The 21,089-nt window shown below is 44.8% G+C and overlaps 1 protein-coding gene across 6 annotated transcripts in view; it reads right to left on the bottom strand.

The window, feature by feature from the left end:
• The window catches only part of mcamb (melanoma cell adhesion molecule b), a 173,124-nt gene extending 154,501 nt beyond the window's left edge, over window positions 1–18,623 (bottom strand). For 2 of the 6 annotated variants that reach the window (XM_085967661.1, XM_085967662.1), the window contains exon 1: window positions 18,376–18,621. In XM_085967661.1, the coding sequence (XP_085823787.1) occupies window positions 18,376–18,460 (85 nt within the window). In that variant the 5' untranslated portion in view covers window positions 18,461–18,621. Of the gene's footprint in view, window positions 1–17,557; window positions 18,008–18,375 lie in introns of those variants that run through there. The other 4 variants (XM_085967664.1, XM_085967666.1, XM_085967663.1 and 1 more) reach the window with 4 other exon arrangements.
• Between the last annotated feature and the right edge of the window lie 2,466 nt (window positions 18,624–21,089).

Genomic DNA, 21,089 nt, shown 5'->3' with positions numbered 1-21,089 from the left:
GGATTGGCTATCTAACAGAAGGCAGAGAGTTGGGATAAATGGTTCATTCTCAGACTGGCAATCAGTAACTAGTGGTGTTCCGCAGGGGTCAGTGCTGGGTCCCCAACTCTTTACAATCTATATTAACGATTTGGAGGAGGGGACCGAGTATAACATATCAAAGTTTGCAGATGATACTAAGATGGGGGGGAAAGTAGTGAGTGAGGAGGACATAAAAAACCTTCAAGGGGACATAGACAGGCTAAGTAAGTGGGCAGAGATTTGGCAGATGGAATACAATACTGGAAAGTGTGAGGTTATGCACTTTGGCAGGAAAAATCGTAGAGCAAGTTATTATCTTAATGGCAAGAAACTGGAAAGTACTGAAGTACAAAGGGATCTGGGTGTCCTGGTGCACGAAACTCAAAAGGTTAGTATGCAGGTGCAGCAAGTGATTAAGAAGGCCAATGGAATGTTGGCTTTCATTGCTAGGGGGATAGAATATAAAAATAGGGAGGTATTGCTTCAGTTGTACAAGGTATTGGTGAGACCGCACCTGGAATACTGCATACAGTTTTGGTGTCCATACTTAAGAAAGGACATACTTGCTCTCGAGTCAGTACAAAGAAGGTTCACTCGGTTAATCCCGGGGATGAGGGGATGGACATATGAGGAGAGGTTGAGTAGATTGGGACTCTACTCATTGGAGTTCAGAAGAATGAGAGGCGATCTTATTGAAACATATAAGATTGTGAAGGGGTTGGATCGGGTGGGTGCAGGGAAGATGTTCCCGATGATGGGTGAAACTAGAACTAGGGGGCATAGTCTTAGAATAAGGGGCTGCTCTTTCAAAACTGAGATGAGGAGGAACTACTTCACTCAGAGGGTGGTAGGTCCATGGAATATGCTGCCCCAAAAAACTGTAGAAGCTACATCATTACATAAATTTAAAACAGAAATAGACAGTTTCCTAGAAGTAAAGGGAATTAAGGGTTACGGGGAGCGGGCAGGAATTTGGACATGAGTCTAGGTTCGGATCGGTCATGGCCCTGTGGTTAGCGGAGCGGGCCCAGGGGCCGTGTAGCTTGATCCTGCTCCTATTTCATGTGTCTAATTCTGTTAGATGCAGGAGATGGTTCTGTGATAGTGGATTGGCAGTTAGGATCAGATCAGCCATGATCTTATTGAATGGCGGAGCAGGCTCGAGGGGCCAATTGGCCTACTCCTGCTCCTATTTCTTATGTTATGTTCTTATATGCAAGCCTAGACAGCATTAGGCTACTTGACCATGGATCACAGCTAAACCCAATGTCCACATACACTCTCCAGTGGGGTCACTGTTGGGTGGGGGGCGAACCACCGGTGGATTTTTCCCTTCCTCTTCAGGGGTGCTGAGCTCAACTGTAATATCCCAAACTGCCAGCAGATAACTCACTATAGATTAAGGATTGAGGGGGAGAAATTCGGTATCGCCCTGTTTGGGGCGCAATTATCGGCCGGGCAAAGTTTAGCGCCTGGCGCTAATTATCACCTCTGACTGCAAACTTAGCTTCTATCGCCCCTGGAGGAGATTGGAGCGCTAAATCAGGCACTACACACCTCTCTTAAGGCGCTAATGCCGAGGAGCGAGGCGCTACTTCAGAGCGCTGGCGAAGCTCATGTGATGTCAGTCAGCAATGGAACACAGACACACTGGCGCCGGCCAGTTCTTAAAGGGGAGGGTCCATCTTGCTCTCCACCCACACCCTGCTCATTACAGCCTTGAATTTCGGCCTGGAGAGACCTGTACATCAATTCTGCTGGAAAGAACAATGGAGAGGCCCAGGGAAAGAGCTCAGAGTGCAGCTCCCATAGTCTCTTCTAAATCGATGCAAGGAAGGTAAAATCAAAATGAACCTGCAAAGTGCTGCTCAGTACCCAAAACACCTTCACACAGCGCTGAATCTCTCCAGAAGTCTCTCTCTCTCTCTCTCTCTCTCTCTCTCTGAATGCGTGGTGCAAAAATTGCGCCGACAAGAAAAGGCAGGATGCGGTCGCCTTTAAATAGCGCTCCCCCAGTCCCTTCCCGACTGCAAAGCATTCTCCTCAACCTATCGTTGCTAGCGGCAGGCGGAAAGGCAGGGGACACCTCCCAATATCCGGTCCGGGGCGCTACACGCTCGACTGACATCATGATCTGCGGGCGCAGGAGATTGTGGCGGTAGTGTTTAATGCTGCCGCAAAATGTCTGGTCAATTTCGCGAGCGGCGCAAACATCGCCTCGCCCGGGCGCTAGTTGCTTTGCATCCCATTAGCACCCTACAGGAGGCGCAAAGCAACCAAATTTTCCCCCGATTCTGGTAGGAACAGTCTCAGTGGAAGCTTTATGCAAGTACAGTCCACCTTTTATTCCATAAATATACCCTAAAATCCTAACATAGCAGTCATGGGGGGAAAAATTGGGTTGCTTTGCGCCTCCCGTTAGCGCCTGGGTGCGGTGCCGCTAATGCCTCCCGTGAAATTCAGCGGGAGATTAGCGGCGGCAGTAGCCGGTAGCACCCCGCGGTGCTGTGCCTCCAGCGATTATGTCATTGCCGTGCGCAGCGCCCCGGCCGCAAACTTCGGTCGCGCCCCCTGACCTACCGCCGAACGCTACATCCGGCAGAGTCAGGGTGGTGTTTTTGCGGCCGCGCTAATTAAAGGGCAGGTGCTGGGCAGCCATTTTTTTGGGCCACCTGCTCCCTTTCCGCTCCCTCATGCGAGATGCAGGCCACGATCGGTCAGCCCGGCACTCCTCGAGTGCCTCCTTGAGTGCTGGGCTCTTTTGCCGGCACCTCGCTCCCCAGTGGTCCAGCAGGGCCCCAGTGGGCGCTGTGCTAGGTCCCTCCCCTTTAATCAGGGGAGGGAGGCCTGTAATACTGTGACATTACGTGCCGACGCAAGTGACACTGTTGTACACAGCGCCGCGATAATGAATGGTAGCGCCCCAGGAAGGAGGGGAAGCGCTTCCAGTAGCGCCCCACCTCCTGCTTGCGGCACTACCACTCACTTGACGGCGCAGGTGCGCTAACTTTTTCGGGGCGCTACCTTTAGCGCCCTGAAGTTAGCGCCACAAAGGGGGCGTGACCGAATTTTTCCCCCTAGGGGCTTAAATAATTGAATGCAAAGTGCTCTAATCAGGCTGAATGGCCTACTCCTATCTCCTATGTAATCAAAGGAATAAGAAACAGCTGAGTCATGGGAACACCTACTCTTGGAATAAGACTCAGTCATCTGTGTTAGAAGGCATATTATTAGAAGGCTTTTGGCTTCTGGCTGCCAACCTTCCTTGTGTTTCATATGTTACAATATACTCCTTGTAGCATCCACCTCATCAGAACACATAAAATGATTTGGCTCACAAAGATCTGTTATAAATGAACAGGATAGCAGTTTAAAATGGACAAAATCTCCTACTGAGAGGGTGGGTGGGGTGGTTCAGAGAAAGGGGTGGAAATCTTTCCATTTAATCCTTAAGATCTGTAATTGTGCTTTGGGGATTTTAAGCCAGTATATGAATGTGATCCTGGAACTCCGTGGAGTAGATGGAAAGATTTCCAGACTGTAAAAAGGGAACAAAGGCTTGTTTGAGGGTTAAAGGAAAAACATCAAATGTCTTTCAAGGATACATTCATCTTGTTGTATATTTTCATGGACCATATCATGAGTCAGGCACGAGAGTACAAGCCAGAGGAAGCCATACTCAAACTGTATAGCACTCTGGTCAGACCACACCGTGTCCACTTTTGATCACCAAGACGAAAAAGTGATGTTCAAGATTCAGAAAGGAGCCATGAGACCAATCCTAAGCATCAGAGGGCAGAGTTCTGAGGAAACATAGGCTTTTCAGCCTATGGATGCAACTGGGATGTGTACGAGATAAGCAAATGGTATAGAAAAGGTAGATCTGAAGCACCACTTCAAACCAATCTGTGACAAAGGGACAAGGGGATACAGGTTCAAACTAGTAAAAAGGCAAATTTAGGACGAACATCAGAAAATTCTTCATACACAACAATCAACTCATAGAATGGATTTCTGGATGGTGTATAGGTGATAACCCTAAAGTCAGTTGGATGCTTCCCAAAGACCACCATTGTGCCAGAAAATGGACATTGATGTTGAGAAAATGGAAGTGGATACGTCCATGGTGCTGGGATGTTGTGCACCCAGTGAAGGGGAATGCAAGAAAAAGGTGAAGAGACGAATTGTGTCTTTGACATACTTTTGAAACCACTCTGGAGGAGAGATGTAATATAAAAAGCAGAATGTATGAGGTTGGTTCACACTTCTGCATGGTGCTGGAGCTGGAATCTGATGATGGCACAGGAGCAGAGTTTACATGTTTTTGGAATGCACTGGGAGGACAGAGTAACCAACAGTGAAGTCATGAGTCAAAAGGTGATGGTATGGGTTCCAGCTGGGATAAGATAATATGGAAAGCCAAAACGATATTGTGGGACTATGAGGGAAGACTTAAATGAAAGAGCCACACTAGGCAGGAAGCAGTGGGAACTGGTAGAAATGAGGAGAGCATGTTGGTGAGGTCTTGCAGTGCCTATGGCCAGCTTGGTTGGGAGAGTGACTGAACGTGTACCTGCATGCAGTTTGGACAAAACATAGCAACTGCTGCTCCAGGGGTTAGAATCTGCTCCCATCCCCGAAGGCTCTGCTTTGAAATGGGCAGCAAATGAAAGCTCAGATTGCAAAAAAATGTGAACAGAATCATGCCTGGAACGTGTCAAGTGACAGATGGGCATAGGTGCACATGTAGTAAGGCACTGGCTGGCAAAGCAACAACATCCCAAACTAGAAAAGTCAGCCTTCTACCCCAGCCCTGCAGTGAAACCTAAAAAAATTAATTATTGTCCAAATTTTGGTTCTTATTAGAAAAGAATTGAAGGAGTTTGGGAATAATTTCAAGCCAAATGCAGAAAGTAATACTGAACTCCCAAGTTAGGCAGTGTACAAAAATCCCATAGATTATAATGACAGTTGTCACAAAAGAAACAGAAAACGGTCATTTTTGTGCAGGGGGTGCTGTCCCAAGTTTGGGGACTTGATATGCATTATTACATCAGTCAATAGGAAGTTCTACACTCTCTCTAATGTGCATTATCTTGGGGGCTCTGCACACTATCCTGTATAATATCCAATATGGGGGCTCGGGACTCTATATTGCCTGTACAATACTGAACTTGGGAGCACTGTATGGTTTCCAAACAGTACAGTACCTAACTTGAGAGCTGCTCATCCATCCACCCCAAGCTTAATGAGATCAAATGAAAAATCTCATCGATAATTATTCTACAGGAAACTTTCGATTTACCGGCACCTAAATAACCGGAAATCTCGGTTAACCGGCAAAATTCAGGAGTAGGTTCAGGTAAGTTTTACTTCATATTGTACTTGCCTTCCTCGATCTGTTGCTGTGCAAGGGTGTGGCTGCAGCTGTTGCTAAGCTACAGAGATGCTTGGAACTTGTGGCCATTGTTCGGCACCTGTTGCTAAGCAACAGGGTTTGTTGCTTTATATGGAGCTCTCAGCTCTCCGTATCTTTTACTATAGTTCTCGGTTATCCGGAATTTTTAATGAACCGGCACCACGTTGGTCCCGTCGGTGCCGGATAAAAAAAAGTTTCCTGTAGTTTCAGTCTCCCCTTATCTCTAATGAAGGTAAGCGAACAGAGCATAGATAATAGAGACACTGGTATGAATGACATTTTACTCTGCCAAGATAATCAATAGGGAATTTGCCAATTAAACTGATCATTGATCAATCAGTTACAGACGTATTTAAATCAGCCACTAACTCGAAGAGTAACTCTGATGCGGATGACATTCCACCCAATGTAATCATAAGATTCAACTCAAGAACAGTTCATTTACCAAATCCACAGCCAGAGCTGAGCCAGCAGGTGGGATCCCTGCAGATCAAAACAGTCACCAACACCAAAATCATGGAATGTTCTCATTTCCAGTTGTGAAAATAAGAGTAATGAGCGGCTCTCTATTGTGACAAGGCAACTCTCTTCGTATTGTAGGAGCCCACCATCATACTGGATTTATCTTGCCCTAAAGATAAGAGATAATACTTTTTTAAGTTAAAACAAAATAACACCAATCTCAGATTCCAAAGACTCAGGGGCTTCATCATTGCCAACGGAGGTCAATGTAACACACGCTGAGTCAGCCTGCCTCAAGGATGCAGCTAATGCATGATAGACAGCGAACGATGTGATCACAAGAGAGGGCAACTGGTAAATGGGACTGAGTTCAACTGCATTCCATGGCCAACACAATGAAGCCCTTTTCTCAGTAACCAGCTCAGAGCAGAAGCTGCTGTTTGAATGTTCCAACTCCCCCCTCCCCTCTATTTCAAAATCAGAAACATATCTGGAAAACACTCAATGCTTTATGAAGAGACAGTTTGAGATGTATTAAACACATTAAGCAATTGCATCAAAGACAGATCGCAATTGTCAGCCCCAACATTTTAATGGTAATTTCAAGCTTTATTTATTCCACTTTGTTTCGCTGCTGAAGCAGCCATTGATAACATGTCCAGATTGATGCGTCAATATTACAGTTTTCTGACGTTTTAATGGAATCCATGACTATAGTGTGAGCTGTGCAATGATGAAGGAAAACTTTCCAAAAGCAGCAAAGGAATGCATTCATAGCAACTTAGAAAACAAGCAAAAGTCCTTTGTCAAACATTCCAAAGTAGGTACAAGCAGTTTATTTCCCTACAACATGCGTGTCTTTGCATCAATGTTTGCTGCCTCAATGCTTGCCTTTGGTGATAGTGTAGAGTGTGTGTCTAGTGTAAGATGCACCAGACACCATTACAGCTCCACATCCAGCCAACATCCCACATTGTCTGAAAGGAGGAGTGGAGAGCATGGAAGTAATTTGACATACTGAGCGGGTGAAGAAATATGCAACAGTTCTACGAGTGAATGAAACCTTGGCCTTTGCCTGCCACTAAGTTGGAACTGCAGCTTCACTGAGATGAGAGTAAGGGGGTATAAAATGTGAGAATTGCAGCCAGTGCTTTGCAGGCTGCATTGCTGATGGAAAACCATGCTTTGGTCTGACTGCATTCCTTTCAGTGGCCGCTATTTCTTCAAATCTACCTTGACACTCTTTTTTCAGTCTCAAGAACTTTTTGCACATTTGCTCCCACAACATATGGAGAGTGGGAGACTGCATGCACTCTGCCATCTTCTGCCATGCCTGGTGCACAGTAGCTCAGTTAGGAGGGTTACCCTCTGCCCAAAATGGGTCATTTTCCTGAATGCCACCTCCTCCAGTGGGACCTCCAGGCTCTCTTCAGTGAAGGGAACAGTTCTCAGCGCTGCTGCAACCATCTTCAGTACCAGCAATCAATCTCGAACAAAAAAAAATTGCCTCCTTTTAATGAGCTGTTGCCTTCAAATCGCACTCCCCCGCCACCCCATGCAGCAGTGCTCCCTGCACACATTAAAAATACGCAGGGTGCATACTTGAATTATTTAAATTAGTCAACCCTGTGAAATCCAGCCGGGTCAGGAGGCCTTGCAAACAATGCAAGTGGAGACAGAGCTACCCAATTTTAACCCCAATCAGGGTTTTGTCCCTATTATTTGCCAACCACAGAACAGTTAACCACACTGTCCCTCAACCACTACCAGGTTAACCGTAGGCTTTCCCAAACCCATCCCACCTCGTTTTCTGTTTATGTCCATGCAAAACACATGCAATGAGCTACGGGCAAGTGTATTCATATCAACCTTGCTTTGAGAGCATGGTGAAATCTGTTATTTGAGAAACTCTGTAATTAAACAACTTGCACTGGAACATGTGACCTTGTCACTGCATAAAACTAACGACCTCATTTGTTGCCAAAAGAAATAAGCATATAAACAAACAAATTTATTGAGTTTCTAGAGTCTCATTCTTTCTTCTGCTAATCCAGAGAATTTATATGAGGTTTCCAACAGGCCTACCATAAAACCAGTCTGTGTTAAATAAAGATAATTTTAAGACTCGAGATGATCTTACTACCTTTGTTCCCCTCCAATGCTTCCCGCTCTCCTCCTGAGGAAGCTAACTCGCATTCCACAGGTGTTGTCTGCCCTCTGGTACCTAATTGGCCATTTTTTATGTGTGAGTCTGCACAATGTCAGCAGGGTATTTGACCATAGGGGCATCATAGTCAGGCTTGATCCTGTCCTTAATCGCAGTCCATGCACACGCATTTTCCAAGAAGAATCACTGAATAATGATCAAGAATGGGCACTGTTATATCCGTGTATCTTAATGTTGTGTCCTTCAATAATCAGACAACAGACTGCAGGGAACGATCAACAGGTGTTTACTGAATGAGGGTTCAAACTGCAACTGACTGTACAGATCACTACTCAGGGTTTATATACAGGTGTGGTCACTGCCGGTACTACAGGATACAGGAGCTGTAAAAAGTAGTTCTCCCCCTTAAAAGGTACATACATTACAGGCACCCTTGCTGATTTTTCCATCCTTAGCCAGGAAGGTTGAGGTGTTTTAAAAAAATGTTAATAGCCACAGATTCAAGACCTTACATGTTGAAGTCACAGGATTTCAGTTTCACAATTCCAGATGCTGGTAGAATTGACAGACCTTTCAGATTGTTCTCTCCTCTCTCTCTCTCCCAGTTCCCTGATGCTAAAATGTTTGTGTGGCAATTACAGTACTTTTGCATTCTGTGCGAGGGTCCAGGGATGAGCGTCCAACCCTTCGTTATGGTAAAAATGTTGTCTCTCTCTACATTAACTAACTTGCTGTTTAGTACTAGCATTTTCAGTTTTATTTCAAATTTCCTTTGCACATGGTAGAGTCCAGCTTGCTGTAAACACTTGGAGCGAAAATTGTGTTAGATTTATTTCACAGCAAAACAAAAGCACTGAATCCTCACGTGCACAGAAAATTTGGAGCAAACAGTGGTTTCATGTGTGGCCTGACAAACATACCCCTGATGTCCTGTTAAAATATGTTTTGTGTAGCTGGGCTTAAATCTTAACAAGCTGCTACTAAACTCGGAACAAAACGAGAGCTCAGAGGCAGAGAGTCACAGAGCTCAGTTTCCTAGACACTCCTTTGCCAATGCATTTTAAGTCATGCTGCCTCTCCAACTTTTGTTAGTGATGTCTGACAGTGCAAGCAGCAGCTTTTAGTGGTCTGTCACTACATAGAACCTGGCTTTCACAGGCACAGGCCTACTCCATCCATCACTTCTCTCACGTTGCTGCTTCAAATCTTGGCTGAAACTTTAAACTACCTCCATCCGACTGTTTATACTACCTGAAACCAGAGAGCCTTGAACTGAAAAGGAGAAAAGAAAGGAACCAGCTGCCCACTTCAGAGACAATAAACAGGACTCCAGCAGGAACACTGAAACCACACAACATTCCCATCTATAACCATCAAAATCTTTAGCAATTCTCTAATTGCTTGTATCCTAAAAAGGCAGTAAAGGGTGAAATGGATCCACTGATACGGAGTTTAAAAATGCTTTGTTGTGTGATGATCATTGTGCCACAATTCTCAACATGGGTCACAGAAGCAATTAAATGGGCTGACAAATCAGCTCAATTGCTAAAAGCAAGGTACATGGATGGGGCGAGCACTTGTCCCCTCACGTCAGCAAATTTAAACAGAAGTGGGGAATCTACTGCAAAACATGATCTCACATGCTTGACAAGAGAGACTGCAGCAGCTGTAACGATCACAAGAGTCAGTTCTAACATCTGCAGGGTAATGTGAACCGGGCTAGAGTGGTCAACTGAGATTGTTTCCAGAATTGCAGCTTTGAATTTAAACATTACAGGAAACTAGACCATTTATCTTGTGATTCTTGTAGTATGACTCAATTAAGTTCTGTACTCACCAAAGTGAGTGACGCTGATCAGAAGATGAATATACATTAAGACCACCAATCAATCCACCTTACTCATCCATCCAAAACGAAAAACTTACAGTTGCCCCATCACGCCATCCAACAGGCTCTACAAGGACTTTAGGTTTATGCCTTCACTACTATTTTTTGAAGTCTGCGTTAATTACTCTTTGTGCAAAGGAATTCCTTCCGATATCAGCTCTAAATTTGCCCTTCACCAGTTTGAACCAATGTCACCTTGTCCTATTATCATGGTTTACCATTAATATCTTGTACACTTCTATAAAGCTCCCTTGGACACACTCCTTTGGGGCAAAAAAGCCCAATTTCTCAAATTCATCCTTCTAGCTCAGTCCTCTGATGCTAGGGTTCGGGCTCAAAGCCCTTCTCTCAATTGCCTTGAATTTTCCCTTGTGTCCTGGTGGCCAAAATTGGACAGGGCTTCTGAGTTCAAGTTGTTGATAGAAATTAGAAATAGTAGGAGTCTCAACACTCCACTCAAAACTTTCTCCAATCTGATGTCACTCCTCTAACAAGTATCTGTTGCTTCCTTTCTTTCAGCAAACTTCTTATCCATTTCCAGATTTTATCCTGATCTCTCACTCCCTTGAGCTGATGCACCACTGCCTTTCACAAGGAACTTTCTCAAATGTTTCACCATATGGCATAACTCAGGCCATTTGAAAAGTCACTTCCTCAAAGAGTCAACATGGTTGCTTAGGTAGGATTTTCTCCTTCTGAAGCGGTCGTCTGGTATTTATTAGGTTATTATCTTACAGATAATCCTAAAGTTTGCTGCTGATAATTGATTCCATTGTTTTTATATGTTTTAAGCATATAATTAATCGGTTTGTAGCTTCTCAGATTTGATTTTCACCTTTTGTTTTGATTAAAAGGTATGATGGTTGTTTCCATTGCAGATATCCCCTGCATTTAAGGAGGACCATCACTACTTTAAAAATCTCAGTTCTTGGGTTGGATTTTCCTTGTTGGGGTGGTGTTCCAGTAGGGTGGGATTTCTGGTCACCCCTCCAATACTGCTGCCACCCCATGCATGGCGGGTTCCCATGGGGATGCCGGACACTGCTGTGAGGACACCACTGCAGCACCTGGAGGCAGCAGAAGACCTTAAAGGGCTGAAGAGCCCTGAAGACGGCAGGAGCCGCAGCTTTACAGGCTTCGGCAGACCCGTGGGGCAGATAAGTGCCTGGAGGGAGAGGAGGCATGGGAGGCATGTACTAACACCTCTCCATTTGCGGACATTCGGACCATTACCACCGCTATCCTGGGTCTACCACCACCTACACCAGGTGGTCCCAGGGAGTAGTGGTAACAGGGGGAAACGAGAGACTGGGCCCTGCCTGATTTTGCACTGGATAATAGAGAAAAACCCAGCCCATTGTCTCTCTTCGCACTTAGAAGAATGAGAGGGGATCTCATTGAAACTTATAAAATTCTAACAGGACTAGACAGACTAGATGCAGGAAGGATGTTCCCGATGGTCGGGGAGTCCAGAACCAGGGGTCACAGTCTAAGGATAAGGGGTAAGCCATTTAGGACTGAGATGAGGAGGAATTTCTTCACCCAGAGAGTGGTGAACCTGTGGAATTCTCTACCACAGAAGGCAGTTGAGGCCAATTCATTAACTATGTTCAAGAAGGAGTTAGATATATTTCTTAAGGCTAAAGGGATCAAGGGATAGGGGGAGAAGGCAGGGACAGGGTACTGAGTTTGGATGATCAGCCATGATCTCATTGAATGGCGGAGTAGGCTCGAGGGGCCGAATGGCCTACCCCTGCTCCTATCTTCTATGTTTCTATGTTAAATACCATTCATGAACCCTTTAAGCCTGTTTAGAACTTCCATTTCATTGATGTCAAAGTCCACAAATATATTTGAATTTTCTGCAGGACAGTATACTGTACTAAGGTCTTCTATAGTGAATTCTTCAGGGAAACAATCGGATATTTTAACTATTTTATGTTTATCCTCCGTTTTAATTTCTGTTCTTGCCTTTTCCCTGACCGTCCTCTTGCTGTTACAGTACTTGATTAATTTCTTGCTGCTGTGTTTAGCATAATAGTTTTCATTTCCAGATTCCACTTTGCCCTGCCTCTGTCCAATTAACATATTTCAGAATGTTCTACATTAGTTCAGTAGGGAGTACTTTTCTGAAGTTAGGGTTAAGATACATTAAGGAGCACAGTAGAGGGAGCTTTATTCTATAACTACCTTGTGCTGTACCTAATCTGGGAGTGTCAGATGGGGCAATGTAGGGAGAGTTTTATTCTACATCTAAGCTATGCCATACTTGACCTGGGTTTGATTGGGGTAGTGTAGAGGAAGTTTTACTCTGCATCTCAATCGTTCTGTACATTGCGACTGCGACAACGGATGAACGGACACCGCGCAACAATCGCCAGGCAGGAGTGTTCCCTCCCAGTCGGGGAACACTTCAGCAGTCAAGGACATTCAGCCTCCGATCTTCGGGTAAGCATCCTCCAAGGCGGCCTTCGAGACACACGACAACGCAAAATCGTAGAGCAGAAACTGATAGCCAAGTTCCGCACCCATGAGGACGGCCTCAACCGGGATCTTGGGTTCATGTCACGCTACATGTAACCCCACCTGACGTAGGGCCATCCAGACTCGAGTTGTCGTTGGCTTGTTCTCTCTACACAGATGCGGCCGGACCTGCTGTGATTTCCAGCAAAAAAAAAGTTTTTTGTCTGTTTTTTTTTCTTTTTCATACAGACCCCAGCATCTGCAACATTTGACCCCTTGTGACCCCACCTCATTGTTCTTTGATGTAATGTTTTCCTGACTGACCTGTTTGGACACCATTCACACCTTTGATTGCTGTGATTATCTCTCTGCCGAGGTGTGATAAATGGCAGTTAGAAAGATTACCTGTAAACATCTGGCATTATTCTCTGACTATCTGAGCTGTGTCTTTATGCATTTCTCCACTTCACCTGACGAAGGAGCAGCACTCCGAAAGCTTGTGATTTCAAATAAAGCTGTTGGACTATAACCTGGTGTTGTGTGACTTCTTACATTAGTTCTGTACCCTGGAAGTGCTCGATCCTGACAAATTCCATTCCAAGCTCTGATCTCTCTCACCTCAAGGAGCATAAAAATTTGCCCCCCAACAAATGCAACCAAGGGAAACTTCAGTCTTTAAAGCAAGGCTGTAAAGGACTTGGTCCGTCAATTTGACTGTCAATCTGTATCACTGGATCTGTAACTGAGATTGACAACAGCTGGAACATCAGACACAGGATTCCTGATGAAATGTTACATTTGACACAAACCAAAGGTGGATCTCAAATTTCAGAAAATGGTGACTCCAGACATGTCAAAATAAAATGTAATATTGATTTATGTCAGTATCCATCACAGCCAAACACCAACAAAGGCAGCAACCAGTCTGACAATGGTTGAATTACCGCTAAGTCTTTGTTAGACAAATAGAATCTTCCTCAAGCCAAGAGTTTATTAGGTCCCATAATCAACCCTACAATCCTCCCGGTTACTGTCAGATCTAATGCAAATCATTTTGGAAAGTGAAAATGAAATTTCTAACAAAAAATGTCAGTGTTGTGACTTAAGTGATACTGGCACCAGCCTGACCAAAGGTAGTAAATCCTCACAGAAGTATAAACGTTAGGGAAAAGTTACAAGGGAGCAAGGCGCCAAATCTCCACTTGATTTGTATATGCCTTATATGCTTAATTTCCTGCAGTACTTGTCAGTCACAAAGAATTATAATTACTGACATGCCATAATAGGACTCACAGGGAAGGCGAAAGATGTGGTAAAGATTGGGCAAACAGCAAGAATGATTTCTGAATGAAGAGTTTCAACTGGAGCCAGCCCTTACCCCATGGCACTTGTGCTCTTGGTCCAGTCAATTTATATTAGGATAAAAAACAGAAAACACCAGAATAGCACAGCAGTTCAATCAACATCCAAGAAAGACACAAGTAACATTTTAGGTGGGACTTCCACAGAACTGGCTGTCAGGCTGAAGAAGCCCCTTTTGTAGGCCAAACAAATCAGGACATGTCAACTGTTCAAATTTACTATCTACCTTTAATAAAGATGCAGCTAATGTTTTAGCAGGTTATTAGCATATTTTAAAATAATGGAAATATGTAATTCCAGCATTTTATGTTTTTATTTCTGATTTCTAACATTTTCAATTTTCCTTTCACCTCAACTGTTAGAATGTCTGTTTGAAGACCTGTATTGGCACTGGAACCGATCCCTGTTGTTACATTCTTGTTATTTATATGGGACTATCCATACTTGCTCAGTCTCTGCATGCACCAAACAGTTTGCGATGTGCTTTGTTTAGATTTTTTGAGGATGTTATTGAAAGGAGACCAAGCGGTGCAGTACAATGCCCTTTCACCTCTAGCACCTGGGTTTGAATCGAGCCCAGATAGATGGAATGAAATGTCTCTCATGGCTCTTTGTGAAATTAGTTTGAGACTGTCTCCACCCAGTTCTTAATAGGCATTGATCCAACAGCATAAAAATGTTAGTGATTTGTACTACACTGGTGGATCTTGCATGGCATTACTTAAGGTAAATCAGAGAGTATGCGGTCTTATGAGGATTAAAACAGAACATGTAATACAAGCCTAAATCTTCTGAGTATTCTGTTGCTAAAATGCAGCTGTGTATAAATTAGCTTGCCATTCTTTTAAGGCCACCAGTTCCAGATTCCAGCTATCCAATTATATGACTGGCATGCATATCTCCGAGACTCTTAATAGGCAGGGAGGTGGCCAAGAATAAGCCTCTTTACAATTACAGCTCCCCAAGAGGAATGGAGGATTAATATGGGCAAGGCAGTGTTTATTGTACATCCCTAGTTGCCCTGAGAGTATTAAGAGTCATCCACATAGTGTGGGACTGGAGTCACATGTAGGCCAGGCCAGATTTTGGGGGGGGGGGGGGGGGGGGGGGAGGTGCGGTAGGAAGGTTCTCAGGAGGCTAATAGTGAACCAGTTGGATTAGTATGACAATAGCTTTCATCCTCATTTTCTGGTGCTATCCCGCAAATTACTTTTTTTTTGTGTTCAATTTTGCAACTTGCTATGGCGAGTCCAGTGCCATGATAAAGTATGATACTATGAACTGTGCCAGATATAAATAGCAATAGACAGATGGGCTGTCAATCTCACTCAGGCACCACTGTCTGTGCTGGAGAATCGAGTGCTGCAGATTATTGGGTGCCAAGTGGTGGGCACCGTGGCCAACGGCAACGTTGGCCCCCTTGGTGAGAACAACGGTATGTTTATCCCTACTTTTTTGTGGTGTCTGTCATTTCAGCTTTGCGGTGCGAGAAGGATGGAATAATGGGGATGTGGTGAGCAAAGGGGATCTGAGCTTTAAGTCATCCTGGTGCGAGGCTGGGAATCTGTTTGGAGGAGGTGGCAGAGTTCAGTGACCACCTCCTTGGTGAGACAGGGCTGTCTAATACACTGCTCCTTGCTTAACTGAAGGGAGGAGAAGTGCTCTCGGAATACCCTCAGCGGGTAGGGCCTCTCGTGAGAGCCCTGATGTCCTTCCTCATCTCTCTGCACGTTTCCGTCTTTCTCGCTTCCTACGCTCCCTCCACCGTAGATCCTGGAGGTCGAAGTGGCATGCCAGTACAGCCCCCATTAATGTTACTAAGTGTAGTAGTTTGATTCTTTGAAGAATAAATGTAGCTACTTTTTACCGGCAGTGCTACGGCGGGTCGGGATTTGGCGTGCGGCACTGGATTCGCCTCGCCTCAGCGATATTGGTCTAGCGCCCCATTACCGCCATCTGCTGGCACTGACAGGAGGCGCTAAGGGGATGAATTTTTCCCCCTTTGTTATTTTTTAAATTTTCTCCTGTTTTCCCTCTTCTGGTCTTCTTATACTACACAAATCCTATGGACCTTGTCTTGTCTAACTTTTGATTAACAAACTAGATTTAGTAAAAAGAACAAAGTCATTGTGCATTTTACAACACTCCCCGAAGAAACTAAGTCCCTGAAATAACATTATAAAATGTTATTTAAATGCAGGAACGTCAGGTCATTCCTGCAGGGTTACCTATGCTGCAGAATCAATACACTGCACAACAATTACAGCACTAGAGCAGAGTGCAGTGCTCATCAGCTTGTATTCTCGGCCTGATTTGACACTGAAATTAGGATTGTCCTCAGAGTCAATCCCAAATGGTCTGGGGAAGAAAGGTGCCCAGTTCCCAGATACCTTAAGCACAGCTCCTGGTGGAATGACCAAGCAACAACACTGATGCCATCTGGAGAGATGACCACAGGCTTGCTCATCCCACCCTCCTGACTGACATGACAACATGGATTTGGGAGAGAAAGGTGACAAAAATAAGACCGCAGCAAAGACGACCAATATAGAAACCACACAAGACAGCTGAACAGACTGTGTGTGCTGTATCTTTATCCACTGAGAGAATACTTTGATTCTACAAACCAGCAAGATGCCCAGTGACATTGTTTACTGGAAACATGCATCACAGAATCCGAAATAGTAAATTATTTCAGAAATGAAGAGCAGTTGCCCCCCGGATTAACAAAGTTTCAGAGCTCTTGCACACAATGGAAATCGGGCAGGATGATACTGGACATCTTGGATGGATAATGCTGGCCCACAATTAACGCAGGAGCTTGTACAGGGGTTATTGGAAGAGGAAAGGTGGAGCTGAAGTGCGAAAGAGAACAGAGATAAAGACTACATCGTTAGCAGAATAAAGAGACAGGGAAATGAGAGGGAAAGAAATAAAAAAGATAGAATAAAGCACATTATGAGAGAGAAGATGAAGACTAAATGTAAAGGTTTTAAGTAAAGATGTTTATTTTCTTCTGACATGCAGCGATTCACGGAGTGATCGGCACAGCCTGGGCACTGGGGTGGGGCCGAACAGCTTCCTACCTCCTGCTAAAAGACTAAGTTGTTTGTGGAAACAAAATGTAAAAGTTTTATTTTATATATTCACTAACAATTGAACCAGAGGAATAGATTTTTTTTTAAATAAGAGTCAGATTTGAACTGTCAAAACTATCGGCGAATGAGAACTGGGCAGACTGCTGTCTCCGAATAATATAATCCAACAAACTGACCATCACTCCAGGGAGTGGTTGCCATCAGCATTAGACACTCCAGACTCAAAGCTCAGAACCCCCGGGAAAGGAAAGCAATCACAGCACATAAATAAAGTAATTAAACAATAAATATAGACTTTTTTTTTTAAAATCAGTAAACTCTCATTTGACTTTTAGCTCAATTCCTACAACAGCTCTACATTCAACAGACAATGGCTCCGACTATCTGACCCAGGCTCTCCTCCACTTTATTAAAAGATAGTTTAAAAAATTAAGGTAAAGCTGAGAAGATTAATGGCAAACAAAGCTGAGTGAAACATTGAAACTCATTTGAGTTTGAGGCTTTAACAGATAAAACATTAATGTATAAATTAATGTACACATACATTAAACACAAGAATATATGAATGCACCATTTAAAGAGAGATTCGTATCTTATGTAACAATTCAGAAAAGCAGATACACAAATAAACAATTCCAGGTGCATGCATCAGCAACTTGATCTGGCGGCAATCTTACAAGAGATGCTGCAAACGGTTCCAGGAACTCCTGAAATACAGCAGTCCATCGCTGCATTTGCTCTTTTTCATTTGCTGTCTCAAGCTCGTTGTTTCAATCTCCCTTCCTTTCTCATCTTTTTCTTTACTTCTACCTCGTTTTCTTTCAGTCTCGCATATCTTCTCTCAGTCCCTTTTCTCCTGTGTCTTTAATTCATTCCCTTTCTCCGCCTCGCTCGGTTCCTCTCCATCACTGTCACAATCTCCCTCTCCGCTTTTTTTCCCTTCCTCGTATCCTCCCCAGAAGACGCAATCTCCGATTTCACATTTCGGAGACAACTCAAAAAGCCGCGAAATTATACGGAACTAAAAGTTTCAGTTCTCATGTGCTGCGCCAATGTTGGTTCCCTGCAGCAATCTGGGTGCTGAACATCCCGAGCCTCCGTCAGCGCCGCTGGGGCAGGACAGGAGCCCCTCCCTCCCCGGGACCATTACCCTCTCCCCAGATATCAGTAAAAGCTCAAGCTACAGCTTCGCATCAACACCCTTGAGCTATTTTCTATTGGAGATGAAAATTTAAACAGATCAAAAAAAGTTCAGGCACAAAAATCCTTCCCTCTACAAACTACCGAGAAAAAGCAGGCATTTCCCCCTAAAATTCCACAAATTCCTGTAATTCTTTTTCTACCGATTCATTTGTTGTTTTGAGCCGGTTTCCCTGAAATCTACAAATGGTTGGATCCGTTATCGACAGATACCTGGAGCCGGGGAGAGTCCTCCTCCCCCCACCCACCCCACCCCGCCCAGCCCTGGGGCGGGGTGATACTCGGCATTTCTTACCTGGGATTGCGAAGGCTAGAGTCAGCAGGGTGAGGCAGAGGATCCCGCTTACTGATGCTTGCCCCGGTGTGGCTGCTGAAGACATGTTTCCACCTGGAGACTCGGGGGAAGAATGAAAGACCAAGAGAGGCAGCAGCTCAGGAGAGAGGGAGGCGAGGCACTGAGAAGCGGCCAAATCCCACCCACAGCAACAGAGTCCAATCCCCGCACAACACAACCAGCAAAAGCAATGTATCTGTGAGTAACAGTGCAGGAGAGTCATACTGCAGAGTAACTATGCACAGTAATACTGAAAACAGAATTGTTTATATGGTAAATAAACAATATAGCAGACAGTAAGAGTACCAATACAGAGACATACAACAGAGTAAGAGTTAACATAGAATAATAAGATGGAGTAACCATTTAACAGATTAAGAATACAACAACTTGCATTTATATAGCGTCTTTAACATTGTAAGGCGTTTCACAGGACTGTAACAGACAAAATTTAACACTGAGCCACATACTGTGGTTGCTGGAAATCTGAAATATAAACAGGAAATACTGGAATTACTCACCAGGTCAGACAGCATCTGTGGAGAGAAACAGAGTTAACATTTCAGGTTGATGACCTTTCGTCAGAACTGGAAAATGTTACAGGTGTAATAGGTTTTAAGCAAAGTACAGAGACAGGGAAGGAGGGGAGGAAAGAACAAAAGGGAAGGTCTGTGGTAGGGTGGAAGGCTGAAGCGATCCAATGACAAAAGGGAGTGGTTTCTTCCGACGTCCTCTGCCACTAACAGTTTTAAGATTCCTGGCCCTAACCATCACCCTTTCAACCAGGACGTCCAGTCCCTCTACAACTGCATCCCCCACCAGGACAGCCTGCGGGCGATGTTCCCTGTAAAACATTTTTAGGTGCACGGCCCCTTTAAGGGGCTGCGCAGCCCATTCAGTTGCGCAAAATTTAACATTGAAAAAGCCGGTCCCGGGCTGCATGGGACCGGCAGAGAACTGCGCAGCCATGCAGCTTAGAGGCAACGTTGCCTGTGGGCCCTCCACTTCTTCCTTGAACGGAGGCTCCTCCACCAGGCTGAACTTGTTCTCACATTGAACAATTTCTCCTTTGACTCCACTCACTTCCTCCAAATAAAAGGTGTTGCTATGGGAACCTATATGGGTCCTGGCTGTGCCTGCCTTTTTCTGGGCTTTGTGGAACATTCTTTGTTCCAGTCCTACTCGGGTCCCCTTCCTCACATCTTTTTCAAGTACATTGATGACTGTATCGGTGCCGCTTCCTGGTCTCATCCTGAACTGGAAAATTTCATCAACTTTGCTTCTAATTTCCACTCCTCCCTCGCCTTCACACGGTCCATCTCTGACTATTCCCTGCCCTTCCTCGACTTTTATATCTCCATTTCTGGGATAGGCTATTAACCAATGTCTACTATAAGCCTACTGACTCCCACAGCTACCTGGACTACACTTCCTCCCACCCCGCTTCCTGCACGGACTCTATTCCATTCTCCTAGTTTCTCCGTCTCATCTGTTCTGATGATGCCACTTTTCATACCAATGCTTTCGATATGTCTTCCTTTTTCCTCAACCGAGGATTCACCTCCACCATGGTTGACAGGGCCCTCTATTGTGTCCGTCCCATTTCCAGCACTTCTGCCCTCACTCCTTCCCCTCCCTCCCAGAACCACGATAGGGTTCCCCTTGTCCTCGCCTTCCACCCCACAAGCTTCCACATTCAACGGATCATCCTCCGCCATCTCCAATAGGATGCCGCCACCAAACACATCTTCCCCTCCCCCCCTCTTTCAGTATTCCAAAGGGACCATTCCCTCAGACACCCTGGTCCACTCTTTCATCATCCCCAACATCTGCTCCCCTTCCCACAGCACCTTCCCATACAAGCGCACAATAGATGCAACATCTGCCCTTTCACCACCTCCCTTCCCACTGTCCAGGTGAAACAGTAATTTTTTCATTTTAATGTACTGTATTCGCTGCTTACGATGCTGTCTCCTCTACATTGGGGAGACCAAACGCAGATTGTGAGATAGCTTTGCTGAACACCTCCGTTCAGTCCGCAAGCGTGACTGAGCTTACCATTTTAATTCTCCATTCATTCCCATTCTGACCTCTCTGTCCTAAGCCTCCGACACTGTTCCAATGAAGCTTATGGAAGCTCAAGGAACTGCACCTCATCTTTTGATTAGGCACTTTACAACCTTCTGGATTCAATATCGAGTCCAACAATTTCCGATCGTAACTACTGCTCCCATTTTTCGGACAGCAGGTGCTGGTAATGATTCTGTTGTTGCCATTTACAGCTCCTCTAAACCCATCATTTGTTGCTTTACTTGTCCCATTACCACCCACCTTGCACCATCATCCCTTTTGTCATTTAATCATTCCTGCCCTCTACCCTCTCACAGGCCTTCCCTTTTGTTCTATCCTCCCCTCCCCCCTTTCCCTGCCTCTGCACTTGCTGAAAACCTGTTACACCTGTAACGTTTCTCAGTTCTGATGAAAGGTCTTGACCTGAAACGTTAATCTGTGGAGAGAGAAACAGAGTTAAGAACATAAGAAATAAGAGCAGGAGTAGGCCATACGGCCCCCTCGAGCCTGCTCCGCCATTCAATAAGATCATGGCTGATCTTCGACCACAACTCCACTTTCCCAATCTCCATATCCCTTGATTCCCCTAGAGTCTCTCAGTGTCT

This window comes from Somniosus microcephalus, chromosome 26, assembly GCF_052327205.1.
Source record: "Somniosus microcephalus isolate GS21.2 chromosome 26, FLI_Smic_1.0, whole genome shotgun sequence".
Taxonomy (NCBI): domain Eukaryota; kingdom Metazoa; phylum Chordata; class Chondrichthyes; order Squaliformes; family Somniosidae; genus Somniosus; species Somniosus microcephalus.
Note: the sequence above shows the minus strand (reverse complement) of the source record. Positions and strands in the feature narration are given on the sequence as shown.